The sequence below is a fragment of the Cibotium barometz genome, chromosome 11 (assembly GCF_041138505.1).
Source record: "Cibotium barometz isolate CiBa-2024 chromosome 11, ASM4113850v1, whole genome shotgun sequence".
Classification (NCBI taxonomy): domain Eukaryota; kingdom Viridiplantae; phylum Streptophyta; class Polypodiopsida; order Cyatheales; family Cibotiaceae; genus Cibotium; species Cibotium barometz.
In genome coordinates, this window is record NC_141056.1 from 44269868 (window position 1) to 44294273 (window position 24406).

Consider the following 24406-nt stretch of genomic DNA (forward strand, 5'->3'; position numbering starts at 1 on the left):
TCCATGTTGATTGGTTGCATGAGAAAATGGAGAGAGCAGAGAGCGACGAGGGGCTGCATATCACGGCGGAAGAATGGGAGTATGCACGAGGATGCATGTCAAAGGTACATAGAACTAATGTTTTGCATTAGTTGTAAGTGATTTGCTTTTAATATTTATTCACATTGCTTACACTAATATTGCTTCTATTTTGGTCCAGTGCACTATGTTCAATGCTATATGGTGTGAAGGCAAGCATTTTCGAACACAAAGAATTGATGAAAAGAGAAATACACAAGATTGCGGTGTCATTAGTAGCTTTGAGGGAGCTAATGGAAAAATGGATGATTATTGTGGCATAATCCAAGACATATTTAGGCTTGACTTTCGTCGCTTCTTTGTGTATGTTTTGGATGTCAAATGGCAAATGAACGTGGTGGAAAAAGGGCCTGATGCAACGATAAAACGCCATGCAAGTGGATATGTAACTATTGACTCTACAAAGTTCTGGCAAACAAAGAAAGATAGGCTCGTATTGCCACAACAATGTGAGCAGGTATGCATTTTTTTACTAATGTGTTTCATGTACATATATATCTAAGCTCGCGTACCCCTTGACTTTTGATATGCTAATTAATTACTGTACTATGTGTATTTGAGTAGGTTATCTATCTACCAATGGTGCATGACATCAAATGGTGGTACGTCATCCCTATTGCACCACGTTCCAAAGTGATGTATAATACATTCACTGATATGGAGCATATGGAGGATGTAACAAGCCGCAATGAAGATTAGGTCGAACATGCCATTGAAGATGTTGTGATCGATGATCAAGAAATAAGAGATGATCATGATAATGAGGATGAGCATGCCATTTCTCATGATCATGAGAATGACCCTACCATTGAGGATGATGGTGATGTTGATGAGGATGATCAGGACATCGATACCATTATCAATGGAGTACAGAATATCGATAGTGGAATAAATTTAATCGTAGCCTTACAAATTGATCAAATGGATATTGATGTTGATCGTTTGGCAAGGATGGATCTTATTGAAGATGAGATCAAACCCTAATCAATCCGTCACACTGTACATTCTAAATTGATGACATTTCTATCATCTCATATGCATGACTTATTTTTGAATATATTTCATTGTTGTAAATGCATGTAGTGGGATTGTGTAATGATGTATACTGTAATGTACTATGAGATGGTTTAAAGAAAATAGTTTTTAATTTTGTAAAGGAATTCAGTTTTTCTTCAGTTTTTCTCTGCCATGCGTGTATTAATCCGTGTATAGTGGCGTGTATTAATCTGTGTATAATAGCGTGTATTAATCCGTGAATATTACCGTGCATAGATGCGTGTATTACTGCGTGTATATAAACGCGTTTATACACGCATTGATAAATGCAAACATACACGCGAACTTAAATGCTAAAATACACGCGCCCGATTCTATTCAAATACAGGCGCGACCATACACGCGTTCGTAATTTATTGCGTGTATGAAACGCGTGTATGGCAGCATTGTCTTGTAGTGGAAGCACTATCCATTATATAGGAATTTGCTGAAGGTTTTGGGTCCAGATGCAACATTCATAAATCCAAGATCATAAGTCTGACTGAAGACAATGACTTTGATTTGTACACTTGGGAATTCCTTTTGGAGTGGAGGTGAAAAACAAACAGCTAAGTGATTGGGCCCTAGGGAGATTTATCTAGAAGTTGAAGAGAGGGTGACCATTTGGTAATGTTGTTTTAAATGCCTACATCATGTTCCTGTGCCTAGTGCTTAACTTTGGTAAAAGTCAAGAAAATTATGGGGCCTGTAACTGACTTTCTATGGAGTAATAGGAGTATTAGCATGAGAGTGGTAGCTTGGCTTTCCTGGGACAAACTGTGTATGCCAAAGAGTGAAAGAGGCATTGGTATCCTACATCTACCGTTAGGTGAAATATGGACTCATGTTTTCCCCTAAAGGATTTTCACACCTCCTCTCTCTAGAAAAATGGGCTCATGGTGAATTTTTGTCAAATCAAATCAAACGTTGGCAGAGATTGCACATTTGGAATCCATTCATCGAGACCTTTCCAGTGATATATATCATGATGGGAAATTTTTATTATTCAAGAAGTCCCAAATTAGTGAAAACATGGCATGTTACATGCCATGTCATCACAATGTCTACAGTTTTGTGTCTTTTATTGAGAAGCCCCTGGAAACGAGACTAGTTGTGAAGATCTAGTCAAGTGGAGAGGTCCTGGAGAAGCAATCTCCCAAGGGCTAGTTCTGAAGCCATGATGATTGTCTGTATGCAGCTAGGATATCACATTTCATGTCATGGGACCCTTTTGTACTTCTTGAAGAAAATAATTTAAAAGAACTCACAAATTAAATCATAACTAAAACAAAGACTTGAATTAATTTGAAAAATCAAATAACATAGCATAACACAAGGCAAGAGAAATAAAATAACATCACCATTAAGAGTAAAAGGAGTAAAGGATAGAGAATACCACACAGAAGACAAGATTGGGTGCAATCCCCCCCTCAAGTGTGTAGCTCCACTTCCACGACTTGAGTATTTAGAGAATTTTACTTATAAAAATAGCCCAAGGAGCTTAGAATAGATGTGCGTACAAATTGGGCTTGCTTTTTCCCACTTTTGGGTATTGCTTTACATATTATTTACCATATGAAGTCTCCCTAAGGTTTGTACATATAAAAATCTTTGCCCAAATATAATTGCTAATGGGTCTTGTTATATAAAATATCTTTATGCACATTTGCACATATAATAATCTTGTGCACATTTACACATTCCATTAAGCTGAATCCTGCACAAATTAAATTAAGAATATTTTTATACGATTATTAATTCATAAAAATTATAATAAAATATATATCTATAATAGTGTGTGTGTGTGTGTGTGTGTGTGTGTGTGTGTGTGTGTATATCCATCGTCAATCCTAGGTCGATGGCCATGAATGCACGAATATAGAGTGGCACAGGTTTTTAAAATTAAAGGTAAATGTTTAGAAGGACTCCATGTCTCTTACATGCTAGCTGCTTTATAACCTTTAGTGGTTTTACCTCGAAACTAAAATTCAAGCTTTTAATAGCTTTAATAATCTTTCTAAAAAGCTTAGATAAAACCTAGGAAAAACTTATTACTATAAGCTTCAAAAATCTTAATACCAATATAAATATAAATCTAGGGTACACACTTTAAATTTTTATAACACCAAATATTTTCATAGACCCAAAGAGAAAGGAAAAGAAAAGTCTTGTAAAATGACCATCGTAGGGTTAGACAAGTAGTCTAGTGAAGCCTACATTAAACTATCCAATTTATCACTCTCGCAAAAGAAAACATTTATAAACTTATCCTCAAGATCCCTCAATTCACCTCATCTCTAATTTAATTATACTGACTACTCATATGTTTTATTCTTTCTTCATCTTAACAAATTTTCAGTGCCTTCTCACTATGTTTAATAGTAAAGCATAGCATATAAATAGGGGTAGTTTAAAATTATGCTTTTTGTTCAATTGTTATTTTTTTTTCTTGATTGAATGTTTAAGAGACGCTTACCTAAAAATTTAGATAAAATACATTTACTTACAAGCTTCTTTGTCTTGTAAAGTTCAACTATGTTGGGCTTAAAATCAATATCGGTAAAATGGCTGGACAACCCTCGACCCGACCACTTTTATTGGTCCTCAGAGAGACTTCTGGACCACATATCTATCTTCTAGTATAGAAACTCACCAACCATGAACCTTCCCCATGGCCATTCTGTGAGGGATGGACTTCTATCACTCTATGGGTGGAAGGAATTGTTAGGGACTCAACAACAAAAGTCATGGATTTGGACATCACGGTAGTTACCCATAATACCTTTCTTGATGCCTTACCTAAGGTGTACAATCTATACTTTTTTGACATGGTTTCTAAGCTGTACAATCTATACTTTTTTGACATGGTTTCTAAAATTTATATCCACGTACCCAACTATTTGCCAGCAGCATTCTCCATACTAGCTAATACAAACCTCATGAATACTTTTCCCCTACATCTTTTTAGACTGTTTGAGTAGGACTCTTGGCATCCTTAGTCCTAGACAAAGGATGTAATTAAATTTATTTTGTCTTGAAATTGTGTTCCTTCCTTTCGTCTTTTTTTCAATCTACATTGTTAAAATTGCTATTAGTTTTTCATTGTATTTAAATCATAATAGTGCATAACCTTAAGACTCTCAAAAAAACCAAAATTAATTACACAACATCGCACCAACTACACTCAACAAGTCCTCATGACAATTTGTTTTTTTAACTATAGCATTATGACAATTTGTTTTTTTGACTATAGCATTATGACTTGATCATCATCTCATGATCCTCATACATCTTTGGAGCTCATGTGACTCATGACACAATGCACCCATTTAGCATATATATCTGAATGAAATCATGCTAATTTTCAACAGCTACTACGACCGACAACAAGATGAATGGTCAAAGATCTGGATGCATGATGATGAAGAATGTTTTGTTTTCATAGCCATTGGAAACACCACAGTTTTTACTCCAAACATATGCTTTTGTCACCTTCTAAAGCAGATCGACATCATACGTGGATATTCTATAGAAGATGATTCATCTCAATAATAATAGATGAAGAGTTTATTAATCGACTCCATTACCTTAGAACCAAATTAACCCCTCAGAAAATGATAATAGCTGACCATACCTGCATCATTAGAAGAATGTAAATATTGTTCGACTTCTTGTATTCATTTCTCTTGTTATTTTATAACTTTTTTTTGAAGTTGGTATCTCTTTATCTTTTTCACCATAGCAAATTGTTTCTCCATTTTCCATAATTTTAATCTTCATAGAAAAATATGCTTGTATTATTTGTGTCCTTTTCAATAATGTATCTTGTAGCAGAACTAGTCAACACCCACATTATAACCTAGTAAATAATTCTTCCAATATTTCTATGTAAGTTTTTTCTTTCTGACAGTGATTCAAACACCTTCCAAGTAAGTTTCTCATTTATATCCTTACAATAATGATCACGCTTAAATATTTATGCATAGAATTTCAAACCATATTACTATAAGTTTTATTTCTTATAAATTCATAATTTAATATAACCCTAGTTACATTTGGAAGAATAACTATATTTTGATCCATTTGCATTGCTTTCTCATTTTTCTCAATATAGAACATCATGGCAATCGAATATATGTAAGGTACGATCCTCTTACACCTAACTCAACCTTATGATGGCGAAATTCATATTTATTATTCAAGTTTATTTTAACTTCAAATGAAAATTAAGCTTTCATCATCTAGACTTGTTTAATTAATCAAGATTGTTAGAATTGTTACTAGTCATTCATATTTAATTTTTGCTTAAGCTCTTGAGAAATCAAATTTATCCGCTTTTCATTTATAATTTCACATGCTTTCAAACAACTTTTCAACTCAAGGTTAGTATTTCCTATCCATAATCAATTTATCTGTTATAATGTTAATCTTCTGTTAAGCTTCTCGTGAATTTTGTTTAAAAACTCGCGTCTCTTTGAGTATCAAAATTATTTTGATAGATAATTTCAATGACACCAATGATGGAGGTATGTATATATTCACTTCCTTTTATACAAATTTTTCATAAGTATTTCTATAATATTTTTCCAACCTAAAAACCTAATTAATAAACCATAGATTCAACATTAAGATTAGTTCAAGTTCATTAAATTAAATAAAATTTCTAGATAGAGAAAATTTGAGTCAAAATTTAAGTCTCAAAAGGAGCTAGCCACTCCGCCTAAAACTTCTATTCTGAAGGAAGTGATGTATGGAATTAATCTGGTGGTATGGGACATTAGATTGGTATACTTACTCTAGACACATTTATGTATTCTATCATTTACCATCCTATGCGTGTATGTGCAACGTGCCTATGTGGTATGGGACACTTAGACTCATCTTACATACATTCATTTGATTGGTTCATTGCATATGCATTATGTGTAGATCTAGTCTTCCACACCAATCATCATGAAGCCATCCTCTCATGCATTTATGCAACTGTATATCGGACATGCCCATATATGGCATGCTTGTGGGCCTCCACTGTTTCTTTCAATTGGTTTGTATATGGAGGGGTGATTCTCGGGTTACTTATGCCTAGCAAACATGTGTGTGGTTGTTATTAAAATACTTGTGGGTTGTCTATATCTCAAGATGAACTTCGAAATGCATTTTCGGCCCCCAAAATGTATAGGACAATAGAGTTGCCCTAGCACAGCTTTAGTCCCGTGAAGAAAGCTCCTCAATCAGAGATCGTTTGCTGATGCCTCCCATAGAGCTCCCGACAAGGGTGTAGTCGCCAACACAAATAGGGAAGAGTAGTTGAAGCTCTTACCCTCGTACCGCTTCCTATGCTTCTCTTGCTTGCAGCTTAGCCCTTAGCATGAACCAGGCTCTGATACCATGAAAAGATGTAGGGGAGAAGAGAGCTTGAGCTCTTGCAAGCACACACACACTCACAAACCCTAAAAGAGAACACACAAGGTGAGAGGCTGAAAATCTTCTTCTTCTTCACACAACACTCAACACACCATATACAAAGATAAGAGTACACACCATATGAAAAGGTACTCAACCAAATACATACTAGGGTTCTCTATAGTGTGAACCTAACTAAATGAGCTCGCGCTATAACTATGCCAATTTCTAGAATGGCTGTCACACAGCCTCTCATCCCACTGGCCACATATCACCCATCTCACCAACCATGCCAGTGGTGTAAGTGTGGGCCTATCCCCCAGGCGGGTCATCAGTGTCCACCGCCTCACTAGATGAGCTCGATATCTCAACAACCAACTATCGTATGGTACTTTTATCAATAGCTCAAGAGCATTGGTAAAATAAGCTAGAATGGATTCTCTCTAAATGTACTTCATATGCATGTATTATGAGATTAAGCATTGTATATGAAAAGGTCTCCTTGGGTGCTTGATCTACCATAGTTTAAGTATGCGTGAACACACTTACGCAACATAGTCTCCCATTGTGCAATCAAGTCTTTCTCTTACTAATGTTCTTCTCTAATGCATGCTAGTGAGTGTGTGTGTGGCATGAGGTGAGAGGAGGAACAAGGACCTGTAGTCCAACTGAATAGTGTGACAATGCTTGCCACCTAGGAGACAATGATAGAAATAGCTACCCAATGAGCTGTGGAGCTCTTGAAGTGGTGTGCTTGAGCTCATTGCTACTTAACCTAGGCCATTAGAAATATCCACATGATGATGATTATGGGATTAATTGATGTATTCAATTAATTGTTTAACTAATGTGGACAGTGTCTGAGTATAGCCAATGAAAAGTGAAAGGGTATCGATTGAGGACAGTGTCTGAGTATAGCCAATGAAAAGTGAAAGGGTATCGATTGAGGTGTCGCACTGCATGAGATGTGAGATGGTATCAATTGAGGTGTCACACTATATGAGAGTACCAATTGAGGTGTCGTATGGCTAGTGGATTGAGTGGTGGTGTGAAGATGATGATCATTTTTGTTTTGTGAATCATGTATTAGACTTTTTATGCATGTTATTTTTTATTTGATAATCAGTGAGATAATCACCAATTTAGGTATCGCAAGAGTTTTCTTGTGGGTATCCCATGCTCATAAGAACCTCTGAGCCATGCCTTTGTGCCTCTGAGCCATGTTCAGACCTCTGAGTTTACCTTTCAAGTTATGACATCAATACCTACAGCATAATCTTATTCTCTCGATAATTTTCTTACACAACCGAGGATAGTTGCTTCCCCAAATGGGAGGACTGTTTACAGGTATAGATTTTATCATATTTTTGATGAATTAATAATCATACAAAAATATACTTAATTTAATTTGTGCAGGATTCAGCTTAATGGAATGTGCAAATGTGCATAAGATTATTATATGTGCAAATGTGCACAAAATTATTTTATGTAACAAGGCCCATTAGCAATTATATTTGGGTAAAGTTTTTATATGTACAAACCTTAAGGAGACTTCATATGGTTAATAATATGTAAAGCAATACCCAAAATTGGGGAAAAGAAAGCCCAATTTGTACGCACATCTATTCTAAGCTCCTTGGGCTATTTTTATGAATAAAATTCTCTAAATACTCAAGTCGTGGAAGTAGAGCTACACATTTGAGGGGGAAGATTGCACCCACTCTTTTCTTCTGTGTGGTATTCACTATCCTTTACTCCTTTTACTCTTGATGGTGATGTTATTTTATATCCCTTGCCTTGTGTTATGCTATGTTATCTGGTTTTTTAAATTAATTCACGTCTTTGTTTCAATTATGAAATAATTTGTGAGTTTTTTTAAATTAATTTCTTCAAGAAGTACAAAAGGGTCTCGTGACATTTCATGGAGACAATGTTCTTTTGTTTGGGAAGATGAAAGGTGGGATATCATATGCAGATTACTTAATTGTAAATTGGAGGATGTTATATGGTTGAGGATTTTGGTGGCTTTAAAATCTAATGTATCTAAGAGAAGGGTTGTAAGTGATTGGACCCTAGAGAGATTCATCTAAAACTTGAATAAATGGGAGGGGGTTAGGGTTCCATTTCATGAAAGGGTCACCATTTGTAATGTTGTTTTAAATACCTACATCATGTTCCTATGCCTAGTGCTTAACTTTGGCAAAACTCAAGAAAAGTATGGGGCCTATAATAAGGGACTTTCTATGGAGAAACAGGTGTAGTAGTAGGAGAGTGGTAGCTTTGCTTACGTGGGACAAAGTGAGTATGCCAAAGAGTGAAGGAGGCATTGGTATCCTATATCTACCATTAGGTAAAATTTGGACTCTCATTTTTGTCCCTTAAGGATTTCCAAACCTCCTCTCTCTAGAAAAATGGGCTCATGGTGAATTTTTTGCAAATCAAATGAATAGTTAGCGATTATTGCACATTTGAAATCTATTCATCGAGACCTTTCCAAGTATATATATCATGATGGGAAATTTTGATTATTCAAGAAGTTCCCAAATTGGTGAAGACGTGGCATGTAACATGCCACATCATCACATTGTCTAGACTTTTGTGGCTTTTATTATGAACCCCCTAGGAACTAGACCAATTTGGAAGATCTAGTCAAGTGGAGAGGTCCTGGAGAAGCAATCTCCTAAGGGCTGCAGTTCTAAAGCCATGATGATTGCCTGTATGTAGCTAGGATATCACATTTCATGGGGACAATGTTCTTTTGTTTGGGAAGATGAAAGGTGGGAAGGTCCTGGAGAAGCAATCTCCTAAGGGCTCCAATTCTAAAGCCATGATGATTGCCTGTATGTAGCTAGGATATCACATTTCATGGGGACAATGTTCTTTTGTTTGGAAAGGTGGGACCTCATGTGCAGATTACCTAATTGTAAATTGGAGGATCTTTATATGGTTGATGATTCCGCTGGCTTTAAAATCTAATGTATCTATTGGCATTTGTCCCAGGTGTAGGTCATCACTTGTGTTTTGGGAATGCCTAGCAATTAGGGGTACTTGGTCCAAAATGTGTAAATGGATAGAGAAGAGCTTGGGTATGCAAACATGTTGGGGGGACTGGATCTTGGGTAAATGGTCAATTTTAGTAATGAATATATTGGTTTGGTTTTTAATATCATCAGAGCTTGCATCTTGATGGAAATCTGGTCTAGCAGGAATGCAATTGTATTTAGGAAGGCAGTATGTACAGGCTTGCAAGAGTCAGACTTGATGCATAAGTGTGTTACATGTGCTGGTTGGTATGTAATGTGAATAAAATAAGATGTTTTGAGCTGGATATGGTGATTCAGAACGTGCAAACAAATATGATTTGAATTTTGCCTCAGAGTTTGGTGAGCTTCAAACATACTAGGAATAAACCCCTAACTTTGGTTTGTATGGTGCTGCAGGTGAGATTTTGGGAAGGGAAGAAAAGGCCTCCCAAGTTTGGACCAAAAACTCTAAGGTGGTACCGTAAAGAAAAACAAGTTGATTGTACATTTGTCGCCCTCGTAGAAAACCAAGTGCGAACAAGACCCACTATTAAAGTTTGGTCCAAGAAAGGGGGGATGCTGGAAAAACAGTCCCCTGGAGGATGCACTACAGAAGCTATGATGGAGGCCAGAATACTTTTGGAGCATCAAGAAGAGAGATGGGAATTTTTGTGTAAAATTTTGAATGAAGTTGAGAAGGAGTAGTAAATATGGACACTGTTGCCCTGATTTGGTTGTATTTGCAGTTTTTGAATAGTTTCAGTTAATATATATAACTATTATTGATCTGAAAAAAGGAAAAAAACTAAGAGAAGGATTGTAAGAGAACTTTTTGTAAAGGGCTGTCTTTATTAATATTAATATATATAATTACTTGTTCCCAAGAAAAAGAAAGAAAGAAACTAGTATTTAATAAAATTATTTACAAACAACTAGGTCAAATTAAGGAGACGTCTTGGCATTGGCCTGTCTTCTAGTCAAGAATCCACACATCAATGTTTGTTGTCCTTTTTTCAACAACAAAAAAGTTTCAACCGCAATCAAAATAAGCTAGGAGCGTATTTTTTCAATGTCGCCGGCCACCTCGCCTTCTCCGATGGGCGCCGCATGCTTCACTGCTCCCTGCTGGTTTTACACAATCAGCAATCTATATAAATGCATTAGATCTCCTCTGAATTTCGCAAGCCTTCTCTGCTTGAGCGTCGATTAGCACTTAATTACGTCGTTAATTACCATGACCACCATCTTCTCCAGCCAACGTCTAGCTGTGCCGGAGAGTGCACAGAAGGTGACGGATCACGAGAAACGCCATCTTGTGCAGAAATTATCCCAGATGGCCGTGCCGGAGGTGCCCCAGGAGTTCTTGGTCCCCCATGAGCAGCGGCCTCATCCGGCCCAAAGAAACACGGGCCTCCTTCCCTTCGTGGATATGGCAGGCCTTCATGGAGACTCGGAAGCGGACACCCTGAAAGAGATCGCCAAAGCCTGCGAGGAGTGGTGCTTCTTCCAAGTAGGTTAATTACATTAACGTGCCTGCGCTAGCTAGCTTTTAAGATTAGATAATAATGAAGAGGAGATAAAAGCGTATAGCTGATGTGGTCTGTACTGTTTGCTGCTGTGCTGCAGGTGGTTAACCATGGCATACCCGCGAGCGTTATTGAAGGGACCAGACAGGCAGCCAGGCAGTTCTTTGAGCTCCCCATGGACGACAAGGAAGGTTACTCTGTGAAGGATCAGAGCACTGAAGGCTTGCTCGGATATGGCCACACTAACTTCTTCCAAGGAGCCGCAAATGACTGGATGGACTCCCTCTTTGGCTACCTGCCTCCCCCCTCATTGAAGAAACTCGACATGTGGCCTTCCCAACCCGAAGGATTAAGGTCCAACCCCTTTCTCTCTCTCTCTCTCTCTCTCTCTCTCTCTCTCTCACTCACTCACTCACTCACTCTCTCTCTCACACACACACACACAGTCTCTCTCTCAGAGACAGTACACACATACACCCCCCCCCTTACACACGGACACACACACACTTTTTTTTCCATTATATCAAATGGCCCAACACCTCTTTGTGATGTGACCACTCTAGGGGCATGGTGGATTCCTACGGCACCGAGCTACAGAACCTTTTCAAAAGTTTGCTCGCCGCATTGTCCAAAAGCCTTGGTATGACGGATGACCATCTAGAGAAGGCTTTTCAACATTACAACTTGTTCTTCCGAGCAAACTACTACCCTCCTTGCCCTCAACCTGACCTTGTTCTTGGGACACATGGACACAAGGACCATGGATGCATGACGGTTCTACTACAAGACAAAGATATGGATGGACTTCAAGTGTGCAAGGATGGCCAATGGTTCGCAGTGGATCCCATACCCAACGCATTAGTCATCAATATTGGTGATCAATTACAGGTAAAGTCCTCCAGCCCTAAGTTAACCAGTTTGTAAGAGCCACATCATTAACACACTTAAAACCACCAAACTTGTGCCATATTGTTGTCTTAAAAAAAAAGGTTTATAAATATTTAGTGATACCCAAAGATCATGTCTAATAGATGTAGCTAGTAGGGGGTCCTCATCCTACAAGGTTAATTCCTTGCTACACTCTAATAGATGTAGCTTAGTAGGGGGTCCTCATCCTACAAGGTGAATTCCTTGCTACACTTTAGTGAACAACTTTTGCCATGCTTCTCTTTTCTAAAAGATGAATTCCTTTTACTACTAGGCTACACACTAGTGAACACCTTGTGCCATGCTTCTCTTTTGTAAAACTGTAAATTTAGGATATCATCTTGATATATATATTGACTCTTTTTTATTTTTTGATTATAGATGCTAACCAATGGCAAGTACAAAAGCGCATTACACCGTGGTGTGGTGAGCAACAATCAAACTATAATGACCCTTGTTGCACACTTGGATCCTCCAGAGAAGGTTGTAACAACACACTAATTGGCACATTATAGTCAAATATCATATTTAGCTAGAGATTGAGACACTTTAATTTGAAGCGTAATTGTCCTTAGACATATATCGCATGGATCACCCCTAAAGAAGGTGGTAGCAACCCTTAGACGTATAATCAAATATCATATATAGATAGAGACTTGAGACGCTTTAATATGTTCTTGGACATATATATCACACTTCATTCTTAATGATATTGATATTTTATGTGCATGTCACTAATAGCATGAATAGCTTTTCTACTTAAGGAGAAAAGCTTGTAAAAGAGAATTAGTGGTAAGAGCTTTAATAGTGGCCATAATTTGATTAACTATGTCATAAACGTATGATCTTGTATGAATGGATTTGATGGATTAAGGATATGTACATGCTTTCATCTTGCACTCTTTATTACGAATATATACAAATAGGGACTCTTGTACCTCACGAGATTGAATAACTTTTCCTCTCTTCTTTGAAACCAAAATCGATTTCGATTTGTGCCCCCTCAAACCAAAAAATCAATTTAGGATACAATATGCATGGGATATTGTGCCTACTACTACTAGCATGATCATGACAATTTTTTCACAAAAAACATGAAGCATAGATAACATGTTTCAACTTTCCATAACTATATATTTTTTTTACAAGACATTGTCAATTGTTCTAGTTTGTTTTTTTCATTCTCTAAATCTACTTTGTTTCACCTATATGTAGATGTGAGAAATACATAAATAATTGTTTGGTCTCCACCATAGTGACATACACCATTTAGGATCATCTAATGCTTATGACATTACTTCCTTCTTCTAGAGTCGATTTTTGTAGAAGGAATGCTCGAATAGATTTTGTAGAAGGAACACTCTAGTGGTTTTACTTAAACAGTATAAATGAAAATATAAAAATTAATATTTGAATATCTATTAAGCTAGTTTTACTAATCTGATATTAAGAGTCAACATTTTCATGATGGTTCTTTGTTCCTTTTAATAGGTGCACATGTAAAGCCCACCTATTCCTCACTAAATTCGACCCCTTACATCTAGTCTACCATTTCTATTATTATAATGTTAGTATGATCCTTGAAGGGAAAGCCCCTATCTTTATGCTTTTCAAGATGATAATTTAAGTTTAGGCATCTTTTGAAAGTGAGTGAATACAATAGTAGCACCCCCCTCCTCTCTCTCTCTCTCTCTCTCTCTCTCTCTCTCTCTTAATATCACAATAATTTCATATTGGGTGGATTTATATATTAGAAATTAGCACTAGTCTTGTAGAAAAAAACCACTTTTGTGGCTTTAAGAAATTTTTGTTTAAGAAAATATTTTCTTTTTGTTTCAAAGAAATTTATATTAGGAAAATAATATCAACACAAGATATTCATTGAGAGATCATAATGAGTGCCAAAAACATTTTAAACATACTCTTCCATAGTCATGATTTCGGTAAATAAATTAGATACTTTTTCAACACCTACAACTGTACGATTAAAAACTATTCTACATGTGCATAGGATATTGGCATGTCCAATATATCACTTAATAAACAAACACTTTTTCATATAGGTATCCTTGAAGTAAGGCTATTGCAATATTTTTATGTTATTTTTAGCAATTTTAAAATAAGAAAGTACTAGATATATAATTTTCTTTTTCCAAAAACTTCCACCATAGGTAGAGGCATTCTAACCAATTATTCTTAAATAGTGTCATGAAATTTTACGTTGGTTGACATTTTCATTTCTTCAAAATTGCAAGACTTGTCTTTTATGTTGATAAGCACGTGAGCTCTCTCTCTCTCTCTCTCTCCCTCTCTCTCTATCATAAAAACTTTATATTGTGTGAATTTATGTAAAAAACATTAACCCCCTTTTGTTAGAAAGAAAGCCACCTTGTGGCTTTAAGAAACGCTTGAAAAAAAAATATTTTTTAGTATATTTATTTGAAGAAATTTTTAATATAGAAGATATTCATTGAGAGAGAATATCTAGTGCCTAAAAAGTTTTGAAAACATAGTCTTTTTTTATGGTCATGATTTAGGCACCTTTTGTTAAAAAAAATCTACCTTGTTATTTTTACATTAAAAAAGCCTTTTTATTTTTAGGTGGTCCTAAACTACTTTTTATTGGTTTTGAACTATTTTAAAGTGGTCCTCAAATACTATTTAGTGGTCCTGAACTTCTAATGAGTGGTCTAACAATATTATTAAGTGGTCAAAAGTACTATCAAGTGATGCAAAAGTACTATTAAGTGGTACATGAGTACTTTAAGCTTTAAAAACATCATGTGCATTAATAGAGACCTTGTTATAGGACCACTTAGAAGTACTCTAGGATCACTTTCAATTACTTATAAGTTTTTTTATATTAAAAACACTTTAGGACCACCTGAAAGTGCTTTAGAGCTCTTAAAAGTACTTCATGGACTTTGCGAATGACTTTACAAACTTGTATAAGTACTTATACATGGTCCTAAAGTAATTTACATAGGCCCTAAAATACTTTTAGTAGCTGTAAAGAACTTTTAGGTGGTTCTATAGAGCTTTCAATGGCACAAAAGAATGTATTTTAAAGTGATACTGAAAGGCTTCCAAGCACAAAAGAACTTGTTAGTACCACTTGGAAAGTTTCAATAACACAAAATAACTTGTATTTTAAATAGATATTGATTACTTTAAGTTTCAATGGCACAAAAGAAAATAGATATTGATTACTTCAAGTTTGAATGGCACAAAAGAACTTGTAAGTATTTTAAATAGATATTGAGTACTTCCAAGTGGTACTAACAAGTTCTTTTGTGCTTGGAAGCCTTTCAATATCACTTTAAAATACTTGCACCAAGTGCTTTTGTGCCATTGAAAATTATGTAGGACCACCTAAAAGTGCTTTACATCTATTAAAGATATTTTAGGGCCAGTGTAAAGTAATTTAGGACCATGATGTATAATTACTTTAGGACCATTTGGAAGTGTTTCACTATCACTTTAAAATAATTACAAGTTATTTTGTAATATTGAAAGTTCTATAGGACCACCTAAAAGTGCTTCAAATCTGTTAAAAATGTTTTAGGGCCACTGTATAAAGTACTTTAACTCTACTTCATACTCGTCTGAGAGTGTCTTAAGGTGCTCTAGGAGTGTTTTAAATTTGACTTTGATAAAAGTAGGGTACAAAACTAAGGCTCGTCGTAAATGTATAGGATGCTTTACAATAGCACATCTCCCTATCGACTTGCTATACACACATCTCTTTTGTTGGGGGAGACTCGTGTCTCTAATCTCCAAAATTCAAAAAAAAAATCTTTAACTTTATGTGTCATGATGCTACTTTGAGGTTTCTATCTTTGGCATGTTTGCAGGGGAAAGACTTCATCCTCTTCTATTTATAGGCAAGGATTAGGCAGCAAGGATTCTCTTGTGAATAACTAGAACCTTTGGTGCCTTTGGTAAGCTGATAGATTTTCTATTGCCACCATGTCCATTGAAATCATAAACATTAAGTTCTATCATTAGAGATGACCTCTTCAAGAAAAGCTCATCTTTTGATCAGGGCACTTTGACTAGTGTCAAAGTGTTACGAATGTTGGCCAGCACAACTCTTTCGCAACCCATTTCTTCAAGTTGAGATTTCTTGCAATTGGGATGGAGGAGGAATTCTTCAAATATTTTCTTGTGGGGTAGCTTTGTCGAGGCCCTTCATCTTCTCATACCAAGAGTTAGCTACAACTCTACAAATCTTCTTTCTTTCCTTCTCGTCATCAAGATGGACCTATTCACTTTAGCCCTTTACTTCTCCTTGGCTTTTTATCAAATCTCCCTTTGCTTTGCAACCCAATAATGTTTTATTTTCTCAATGCCTTCCTGACCAAGAATAAACCTACCTCCATTTTCTCGCACCTCTACATTGTGTAAAAATTCATCTTGTCCCATTGCATGCCCATCAATATTCATCCTAAAATGAGGTGAAAATATTGTATTAGAATATTCTAGCCCTAACCAACCATACTCTACAAGTTTCTTTGACCTTAAAAGATTATTCAGAAAATAGGTATTCAGGTTCAATGGGTGTGGTGGTGTGTTTTAGAGAGAGATAGGAGAGAGAGAGAGAGAGAGAGAGAGAGAGAGAGAGAGAGAGAGAGAGAGAGAGAGAGATTGAATGTAGTACATCTCCTTGCAGCCATCTAGCTATCTTAGGAGGAAAGACCATAGGGAGAGAAGTGGAGGGAGATACACTTTGTGTGTGAATGTGTGTGTGTGTGTGTGTGTGTAGCATAAAGATAGAAAGAGCTCATGAATGTAGCACAACTCTTGTGAGCCACAGGGACATAGATGAAGAAGCTGAGCACAAGAGAAATAAGAGTCTGCCATGCTAGAATAATTTGTCTCGTGAGATCATGAAGATTTGGGAAGAGAAAACTAGAAATAGATAGATTTTATGTGTAGCATGTTCTCTTGTCATCTCCCTAGATATGTTAAGACAAGCGTATGAGGAGAAAGAAAGAGAGAGATCTATTGTATTAAGATAATCATATGAGAAGAGAGAGAGAGAGAGAGAGAAAGAGAGAGAGCATGACACATGCATGATCATGCTCCAAAATTTCCTAACACACACGAGCATGCTCCCATGAGTGCGTGAACTTTCCATGATAGCATGAATTCTAAATATTCTTTTCATGGTAACTATTCAGTCTTAAATTTTGAGTGTTTATTTTTACAATTCTTAATATTCTTTCTTACTAGTTTGTTATTACCTTTAACCTCTCCTTGTTAGCACTTAACAAAGGAATGTCAATGACACCACTTTTTGAACCACCTAACTCTTGCTTTGACCCTATATGGCTTGAAGCATGCACCTAGAGTATGGTCAAATAAGATATGATAGCATCTTGTTACTATGGATTTTAGATATCTATAGATTTTTCACTTCACTCACAAGGGCATTATGCTAGTAGTCATATATGTTAATAACTTGATTGTCACAAGGGACATTGATGTTTACATTTATGAGGTGAATATGCTCCTCAAGAAGAAGTTTGAGTAAAATATTCAGGTGAGCCATGATTCTTCCATACTTTCTAGGTGGTATAGAGGTGATTAGATCATGTGATGCGATTTGACTTTTACAAACGCAGTATGCCTTAGACATATGTTATCAAAGGTTTAAATAATAGGTTGTAATATAATCTTAGTGCCATTAGAGCAAAGAGCATAAAATTTTGCTACATATATAGGTAATCTTTTGGAGGACCCTACATTGTGCATGCACATTGTAAGGAGTTTGATTTACATGACTATCAATAGGCCAGATTTGAGCTATGCTATTAGATTAGTGAGTCAGCATATGTAGGCCTCGAAGAAGCTCTACTTATGTGTGACTAGGAGGATAAGGTACACAAAGTCCATAGTACAAGGTGTGAGAGAGAGTTAGCAAGGTGTGAGAGAGATGGGAAAGAGGTGAAAGAGTGTTGGAAATATTAGAGAGAGAGAGAGAGAGGCAAGAGCCTCTTGGGGTGTTTTGTTTTTTTTGAGAGAAAGAGGCATGAGACTTTTGGGTTTTTTGAGTTTCAAACAAAAACAACTCACAAAACATATCCTGTTTCTTAATTCTTTGTCATCAGTGTAAATGTTGATGCTAATTTTTTTACAATGTCAGTATACTTGTCGGTATTAAGGGTTGGTATTATTGTCAACAACTATGGATGCCCTTATGTCAATGGTTAAAATGACGCCGTAAGTTATGAAATAAATGGATAAAAATTAACAAATTTGACTCATAGCTCATGCTCCTACTTAAAAGAAACCCACATTTTCATATCCCCATAACATTTCTCTTCATCTCTCTGAGAAATGCCCTTGATCTCTCTTTATCCCCCCTAACATTTTCTTAATATCTCCTCCTTTTGTCAATGGAGCATGTAAACAATTTTATGTCTTCAAGGAAAAAGCCTGCCTCTCATAGTGAGATCATTTTAATAGAATGTATATTGATGTATGGACTAAATGTGAGTTCAACATGTGTCGGATGAGGCCATACAATTGTTTTTTAAAATGGATGTGAGCCACAAGGTATGTAATATTATTCACATATAGAGGATAACAATGATAACATTGAGAAGAATTGGTGGTTGATGATATGGAGCCACACATGCAAGAGGATATCGGGACACATGTATAAGAATATTTTGTGGGTGAGCTAATTGAAGCAATGTTTAAAGTAATAGACAGGATTGTAAAGGCACAATGTCCAAAGAATTACATCTTCAAACTCTTGGATCAGTTTCTTAGAATTATTCAAGTAATCTCTATTTCCTCTTTCTCTTTCCTAATCTCATCCTCTTCAAAAATAAACTAGCTAACAACACATCATGCATCATAATTATGTAAGGTTGTTGAGATATATGATATTAAACTCCATGCCTAAGTCACGAGATGATGGAAAGAATATTCTAAGTTCCAATAGCATGGATTACATGTGTATACATGTAGGATCCAATGATTATTTCCTCTTCCATGTGGGGATGCTGGTGAATGCTCACTCACTTACATGTCCAAAATGTGTGTAAAATCTGGTGCTCATAGTGATATGACAAGATTTCCAAGGTGGAACCATTATTCTAAGGCATTTTCTAATCATTCTAAGAATCCAACACATGTTCAAGTGCAAGTCGCTAATGACTTAGTATGCTAAAAAACTTGATCCATTGATGGCATCTTATACAAACCTTGTTGCATATGGAGACACATTAAGGATACATGGCCTAAGTTTAAAGAAGAGCCTCATATGCCTAGATTTGGCAATGGATGGTGTTAACTGTTATGTGGACTGCACACTACAAGATCGCACACTGCAAGTACGGACTGCAAGTGTAATGCCACATGCGTACCTTAAATGAATAGTCATTACGAGATCTCAAGGGGTGTAAATGGGAGGTTGTGTGCCTGTCTGAATCCCATGACCATGTAGCTGTTTTAAAGACTGTATACATGTGTATTCAAGGGCCATCAATGAGTCAATCAATCATCCTTTCATGCAAAAATTTAGCAGTCTTCTGTGTTAATGAAGCATTAATCATGTCGCACTGTGTATGATCAGTTATGTATTCATTTATCAGTATAGGTTACCTTTTCAATTAATGATATATGCTAAGAGAGTAATCATTCTCGTATTACTGTACTAGTGCTTAAGAACATAATACACTTGGCAACCATGATGTTCTCTTGATGATGTGGTTGCATGCGCACGCGTTCTCAGGGACCTCCTGATTTGGTGGTTCCTACTATGGGCGACCGCGGCGTCGTCATTCGAAGGATGATTGGTGATAATGCGGCGAATGATTATCCTTCTTTTTCTTCATAGTTTTTAGGGTGGGATGCAACTCCCAGAGTCAATCACTAGGAGCGCAGCCGTTCCTTCCCCCCTCCCCATGTTCCGTGGGTAGAGAGGCGGTTGCTAATTTCACCGATCTCACCTACTACGGTAGTTTGGCAGTTGTTCTTGGGACCGACACAGCCAGCCTCAAAGAGCTCTTTCCATAGATATGTCACATGATATGGTTTTGCCCACTCAATTTTAAATTCAATTTTGGCGGAAAACTTTGAAATTCAAACTTCTAGCCATTTGAAGAATAAGAAGGTATCTAGCCATTTGAAGAATAAGAAGGTATCTAAAGTCAAAGAAACTTAACATTTTAACAAAAAGTCATTAAAATCATAATATGGCAGCTTAAAGGACCCCTATAGACCTCAACCTTCCCCTAATGGTACATTTACAAATATGGAGCATATGGAGGATGATCATGGCCATGGAGGTGATGATGACCGTGATACGAGAGAGGAGGATGATCATGTGATAGGAGATACAGATATTGAGGCCATTACCCCTGAGGACGAGCCTACCATTGGTGATGCTGATTTCGATGAGCACATGAGTAGCACAAGTAGTAGTGGGTTGAATGTATTTGTCGATCTAAACACTTGTTTGGATTTTGAAGTAGATAGTCTGGCAAGGGTTGATCTCATTGAGGATGAGATTGAACCGTAGCCCATCATTGATATTGGCTAAAATATTTCACATATTGTCTCATTCTCCTCACCTCACTTATTTTTTGTATATGTGGGTTTGCAAAAAAGCATTGATGTTTTTGTTAAAATTATGTGCTTTGGTAATCATGGGCAATTTTTGAAAAGCAGTGATGTACATTTACCAGCCTACACCAAAAGCTCACTTTTTGTACTCTCTATTTTGCGTCTAAATACGCGTCTAATTCTCAGTGTAGATGCACCAATAACGCCCTAATACATGCGTCAATAGATGCCCTAATACACATGTAAATAGACGCGATGTTAGACGCAATGTTAGATTCTCAGTGTAGACGTCCTAATAGACGCATCAATACATGCGCAAATACACGCGCTATTAGACGTGGCTGTAGATGCACCCATAATTTCTCTATTCAAGCAACGCCTATAGATGCGCCTGTTATTTTGCGCATCTATCAAGCGCGTCTATAGTTGCTTTGCGTTGTTGTGCATGGAGATAGATAGGCCAGGTCTTTGAAGACCTGGCATGACGACCTGCCTTGTCTGCGCAGACCTGGCAAAAGTAAAAACTCCTTGGGTGTGAACCCTCATCTTTCTAGACCTTTGACAGTTCTGTGAACTCCAACACCCACAGATAGGCCAAGTATTAATAGCATGAAGACCTGCCTTATCTGTGTAGACCTTGTGCTAGTAGTGGTGGTGATGCTTGGGTATTGGCAAGGTGAGGGTCGGAGTGGCACAATGGTGTTGATGCTCGATGTTGCAAGGTGGTGTTGGGAATGGTGGTGGGCTGCTGGTTTGGTGCCATGCTAGTGTGCCACCAGACCTTGCACAAATGTTTGAACTTTGGCACCCACAGACACGGCAAGTGTTAATATCATGAAGTCTTGCCTTGTCTATGCAAACCTTGTGGAGAAAAAGCTCCTGGCAGTGGCAGTTTGGGCTGGAGAAGCACGACGGTGGTGATGCTGCTCGATGTTGGGCAAGGTGGTGTTGGGCATGGTTTGGTGCCATGCTAGTGTGCCACGAGACTGCTGCAATAGGGCATTCAAAGTAGTTGTAGTAGAATTTCATATGGTGGATCACTTCAAGGGTTTCTGTTAGTAGGTGTTGTGTTTAGTTTGTTGCTGCAGTTGAGACCTAATGGCTCCTAGAGGTTAAAAGCTTTCAGTTTACAATGTCTAATTGCATGTAATATGTAGTTATTTTGACATAGGACGAATTGTTTTGCCGAGTATGTACTTCTTACATTATGATATTAGCTTTAGAAATTGTATGGTTGTGCCTGTGCTTTCCCTCTTAAGGACGGCTTTGCATTTGCAGAAGAAGAGATGATGGGTCTTAACTTTGAATCTTATTAATTTCATTGAGTGAGTTTTAACCTTATTAGCTCTGATGGGCCTTAACTTTAAATCTTTTTATTTTTTAGCAGATGTCTACATCTAGCCGAGGTGATCGATACCCCCTCAGGTCCCAATGAAACTCAAAGGTCACTAAAGCTGCAAATCCACATGGTAAGCAATTAGAGGTCTCCTCAGCTCACACCTCTACCCTACCTCACCCTGTCCTTGAAGTGCAAGAAGAACATACGCAAAGGTCTCAAGGAGTAAGACAAAGTGTTATTCATGAATTACCTCCACAAAGTTTGGGATCATTGGGTGAAGCATCAGGTAGTCACCAACTCATTGAACATCAAGATAATGCTTCTAGTCCACCACAAACAAGAAAAATGGATGCAGGGGTGGAAAGATTCAGGAGGCACATTCAAATGGACATACTGTAGAAATGTATGGAGTCTATAACTGTTTGGGTTGAAATTGAACCACCTTATGTCCCTTTATGTCATCTTATACCTAATCCTTCAATGAGAACAAATTGGAGCCAATATTACACTTCTGGCTTCCAATTTTGACTCCTAGGATTATGATCCAACAAGGGGAGACTTTCTTGTGTAATTGAGTAGGATAGAGAAACCAAAAATGCTACTATCAGATGATAATGTTGCCAGTTGGGGAAGTTGGGGGGGCCAGTTTGGCAGAGTGTAAATCAAGTGTTTGAGGTTGATCTTATAAGAAAGCGTGAGTGGACACATCTAAGTGGAAACAAGTTCCTTGTATATGGGATGGAAACCATAGGTTGAAAGCATGGGGAAACCAAATTAGGAGAGGTAAGATTTTAGTTTCTTTTACTTATCATAATTTCGTAAATTAGTAAAGAATTGTGCTCACAGTTTGTTTTTCCTTTTTATAGTGTGGAGGGAAAACAAAAAAAGTATCTGCTTCTGTTTGTTCCTCCCCTTCCAACTATGCTGGGTTTTCTATATCGATCTCACATTGGATGGTGCACCACAAAGTTTTTCCCTTTGTTTCATGTACATGCAAAAACATAGTCAATAAATATGTTGATGTTCCTATAGGTTGGTTTGTACTCATGTGCCACATACTCTTCCACACCAATGACATCTTTCTCATGTGTAAGTTTGGTCCATCTAGAATGGATACTCTTATGCACTATTTTAGTGAGGAAGAATTGATGGATCAATCAAATTTTAGCACAAGAGAGATTGGCTAGAACAAAGCATTGGTACAATATGTCAATGTCAACACTCTCTCAATTTGTCCTTAGAGTAAGTAACATGTTTGTTCTCTTTATTTTTCCTCTTACTCTTAAATTCATTTACTTTCTTGTTTGCATTATCTCACTGCATTTGGTGCTTTCTTTCAGGAGGAGCTCAACAAAAAATGTGAAAAAGAAATGTCAAAAATTGACTTTACGACTCTATCCTTGGAAGAGTGCAAGGAAACAAGAACCAAGGCAATGAAAAAGGTAAAGGACAAGGTGAGGATTAAAGGATACAAGCAAGCATCCTTAGAAAACCCAAAAAATGGTGAAGGATTTTTCCAAGTTCCATACTGAGTGAATTGGGAAAAGGCAAAGGCAGTCACAGAGGACAAGCTTGGAATGCTTGCAGCGGTAAAAATCTCATGCGAGAATTGGGTTTTCTTATTCATTTGAATTAAGTGGACTTTAAGGACATTGTTGGGACTCTCTTATGTATGAATAATTCTTTTGTTAACATGTTGTAGGAAAAAGAGATCTTGATTGTCCTCCTCACTAAGGATGAGAGGGAACAACTGGATTGGGGCCTGCCAAGGGACAACATATCTTGGAGGCAGTACATTTCTAAGGAAACATACTAGTCCCAAATGATAGACCTTGCACGTGATCTAGTTATGCAACTTGATGTGGATGTTAATGGAAGGGGAGTACAAGTTCTAGGTGATGCAGTTAAGTACTTTAGGTCTTGTCGACAGTTGCATTTCCATGAGGCATTTGTAGAACTTGTAAGTGAGATGAAGAGCTCTGCTGCTTCGGAGAAGTAACCATAGATTCAAATGTCGGTACATTGTCTTGTGTATAGGTAATCTCAAAGTAATGATGCTTTTTTGTCTCCATGTATTTGTAGCATGTTCTTACTTGCCGTTATAGTTTTTGGGTGGTTGCCTAAAATGCATGTTGAGGGAAATCTTGATGAGCAGCAGGTCTGGCAAGTGGAGAAGGGTCCACATACCATGTTTCTAGATGCGTGGTAGGAAGAAGGAGGCCTCACACAATGGGAGGTCATGGTTACACCATGGTGGCTTGAGTATCCTTCTAGAAATGTTTATTAAAGTGAAGAAGGTTGACGTAAAGGTAGCGACTTCATTAAACTTTTGTAACAAATGTAAGAACATCATTTAGTACTGATAGTTATTTTTTATTATTATTTTCGTAAGACTTTCAGAGCTATACCCAAAAGCAAAAAGGAAAGCTAGAAGACCAGTCTTCAACAAAGAAGATGAAAAGGAGAAGAGAGATTGAGAGAAGGGCTTGGACAAA

The 24406-nt window shown here is 37.0% G+C and overlaps 1 protein-coding gene across 1 annotated transcript; it reads left to right on the forward strand.

Moving 5' to 3' along the window:
- The first annotated feature begins 10773 nt into the window (after window positions 1-10773).
- On the forward strand, window positions 10774-23727 carry LOC147634214 (jasmonate-induced oxygenase 4-like). The gene is made up of 6 exons (XM_086805639.1): window positions 10774-11049; window positions 11166-11419; window positions 11629-11953; window positions 12374-12475; window positions 23252-23365; window positions 23614-23727. The coding sequence occupies exons 1-6, from the start codon at window positions 10774-10776 to the stop codon at window positions 23725-23727; spliced, it is 1185 nt and encodes a 394-aa protein (XP_086661765.1).
- Window positions 23728-24406: the final 679 nt, after the last annotated feature.